Source organism: Eurypyga helias, unplaced genomic scaffold (genome assembly GCF_000690775.1).
Source record: "Eurypyga helias isolate BGI_N326 unplaced genomic scaffold, ASM69077v1 scaffold13350, whole genome shotgun sequence".
NCBI lineage: Eukaryota > Metazoa > Chordata > Aves > Eurypygiformes > Eurypygidae > Eurypyga > Eurypyga helias.
Genome location: NW_010226316.1, coordinates 6,914 through 9,864, shown reverse-complemented (window position 1 = coordinate 9,864; position 2,951 = coordinate 6,914). Strand labels below are relative to the sequence as shown.

Here is a 2,951-nt window from a genome sequence, read left to right as displayed (position 1 = left end):
TGGCAGCCCGTTCCCATCCCTCCTCGCCACCTGGCCAGTTCTTCATCCTGCTGCTTCCCTGCTCCAGCGCAGCTCTCCGGGGACGCCTCGCTCTTCCTGTTCTCCTGACGAGAGGAGAGAAATCTGGAGTCTGTCTGCACCGCTCCCCCTCCTCCCACCACGTCTCACCCCCCAAGTTGCTGTTTTCCGCAGAAATGTCAGGCTCAGCTCTCCTCTCCCCCACTCCTCCTGGGTTTTTTCCCTCTAATCTTGGCCTTCATCTCCAATTACTTCTTTCTCTCCTCTCTCTTTCTCCAGAGACTCTGATGGACACGAAGTGGGTGACCTCTGAGTTGGCATGGACAACTCATCCGGAGACGGGGGTAAGTCTGGAGCCAGCCACTGGTCCTGACCTCCAAAGGGCACGGCTGGCCCCAGCCCCACGGGGATCGGGCTGCTTGCCAGCGCCTTCACGGAGCTGGCTACATCTTCCCCCTTCCCTCCCATGCTTATCCTCGCCTTGTGAAACCATCTCCTGACTCCAGGCTGGTGGAGTGGGAGCACCGTGGTCCCTGTCCCGGGTTGCTCTTAGTCACCTTGATGACCAGGAGGGTTGGGATGGGTGGAGGTGCAGCTGCTGCTCTTCCCTGTTGCCTGGTCTCCCCCCCCACCCCATGCCCTTTGCAGTGTGTCCATGGGACTGACCTGCCTGGCTGGGGGTCTAACCCGCTCTGCTCTCGCTCGCAGTGGGAAGAAGTCAGCGGGTATGACGAGGCCATGAACCCCATCCGCACGTACCAGGTGTGCAATGTGCGGGAGGCCAACCAGAACAACTGGCTTCGCACCAAGTTCATCCAGCGCCAGGACGTCCAGCGCGTCTACGTGGAGCTCAAGTTCACCGTGCGGGACTGCAACAGCATTCCCAACATCCCCGGCTCCTGCAAAGAGACCTTCAACCTCTTCTATTATGAGTCAGATACGGATTCTGCCTCTGCAAACAGCCCTTTCTGGATGGAGAACCCCTATATCAAAGTGGATACAATTGCCCCAGATGAGAGCTTCTCCAAGCTGGAGTCTGGCCGCGTGAACACCAAGGTGCGCAGCTTTGGCCCGCTATCCAAGAATGGCTTTTACCTCGCCTTCCAGGACCTGGGAGCCTGCATGTCCCTCATCTCTGTCCGGGCTTTCTACAAGAAATGCTCCAACACCATTGCTGGCTTTGCTATCTTCCCGGAGACTTTAACGGGGGCTGAGCCTACCTCTCTGGTCATCGCACCGGGCACCTGCATCCCCAACGCGGTGGAGGTGTCTGTACCCCTGAAGCTGTACTGCAACGGCGATGGCGAGTGGATGGTACCTGTGGGAGCATGTACGTGTGCTGCTGGATACGAGCCGACCATGAAGGATACCCAGTGCCAAGGTACGTGCGCGACAGAGCGACCGTGGCTCTCGTCCCGTGGATGCGTTGATGCGGAGGAGGCGGTTTTGCGTTGAGCTCGGTCTGGTTTCGGAGGCCTGGGAGCTGAGCAGGCTTCCTGAGGAGGGGGTAGAGGGATATCTCAGAGGACTGGTTTGCAGTTTGACTCGGCATCTGGAAACCTTGAAGCCTTCGTGGTCCGGACCGGCGCGGTGTCTGCTCTGGCACACTGGTTGCCATCAGCCAGCACTATCCTCTGCATCATGCACCAGGAGCTGTGGCTCATGGCATGGTCCTCAGCAGGGATCCAACACATTTAAGCCCCTGAGCATTACCAAAACCTCCCTCTCGCCCCTGCTGCCTTGTCCAGCATCTTCCCCCCTCTCCCTCCTGCGGTGCTCATGGCTGTGGCGAGTAATTGTTCCCGGCAAGCGTGATTTCACGCTGCTTGTGCGGAGGCGCTCGGAAACCCTGGTGGCGAGTGGGGCCCTGCTGCGCTGGCTGCGAGAGAAGCCACTTGGATGCGTGTGGTTGCACGTTCCCCCTGCCAGCTCTGAGGGATTGTGGGGAGAGGATGGGGAGCAGCATGAAGGCAGGGGAGCCAGAGCTCCCCCACTCTGCTTGGAGGGGAGGGAAGAGCATCCTGCACTCAGAGACATTGGAGGTGGGGAGCTGCCTTGGGTGGCAGGATATCCACATGCAGGTCCTACAGCTTCCTGCTCTCCCACGACAGCTTTGGAGTTGCTGTTTCACTCCAGGTGGGGTGTGTTGGTCAGGGAAAATCTGCCTGGATGGATGTTGCTCTCCCTTGGAGCGATTTTGTCCTTGGGAGCCATCTCCAGCACACAGGACCCGTCCCTGAGGTGGCTCAAGTTTAAGGCAGAAAGGCCGCTGTTCCCCTTGGCCAGAGGCGTTGCATAGGGAGCTGGATGCTGTCCGGGCCCCCAGCGCTGGACGCCTCGTGCTTGCCGATGACGGGATGTTTGGCGCCAGCCCTGTGCTCTTGGCAGGGACGATGCGATTTGGGACAGCCCGTGACGTGGGGCCAGGCTGACCTCTCTGTTGGCTTTGGGAGCAGTGTAGCTGTCAGCCATGCTGCTGCAACTGGTCAGGGAGATCTCAGCCTCCACGAGGATGCGGCTTTGCTGGGAAACCAGAGCCTCTGGCACCGTTGGTGCTAGCAGAGCCCTGACTCCGGTGCCCTGGCTCCCTGCATCTTGCAGGCAGCTGATCCGGCTCCTCCTGGGGCAGATGGACACTGGTGCCAGGCACCCAGTGCTAGGTGAGGAGCCCACGCTTAAATGTGTGCGCTCGTGTCCCTGCTCCTGGGGGACCAGTGTTCTTCCTTGTACTGGGAGAACTGCAGGGGGTGTTGGCTCTTTCCCAGCAGGGAGGGGGCTTTGGGAGCAAGGTGACACCGTTTCCAGCCAGCATCCTGAGGCAGAACCAAGGGCTCCTTGGGTTGGGCTTAGGGCATTAGGCTGCAGCCTGGGGCGAGGTCCCCTTTCCACATCCAGACAGAGACCCACACGGCGGCTCTCCCAGAGCCTTTAAT

The 2,951-nt window shown here is 59.9% G+C and overlaps 1 protein-coding gene across 1 annotated transcript in view; it reads left to right on the top strand.

Moving 5' to 3' along the window:
• Window positions 1-272: 272 nt before the first annotated feature.
• The window catches only part of LOC104510405 (ephrin type-B receptor 3-like), a gene marked incomplete at its 3' end in the record, with an annotated part of 8,985 nt that continues 6,306 nt past the window's right edge, over window positions 273-2,951 (top strand). The window contains exons 1-2 of the mRNA XM_010152646.1: window positions 273-362; window positions 727-1,399. Coding sequence (XP_010150948.1) covers window positions 306-362; window positions 727-1,399 — 730 coding nt within the window. The remainder of the gene's footprint in view (window positions 363-726; window positions 1,400-2,951) is intronic.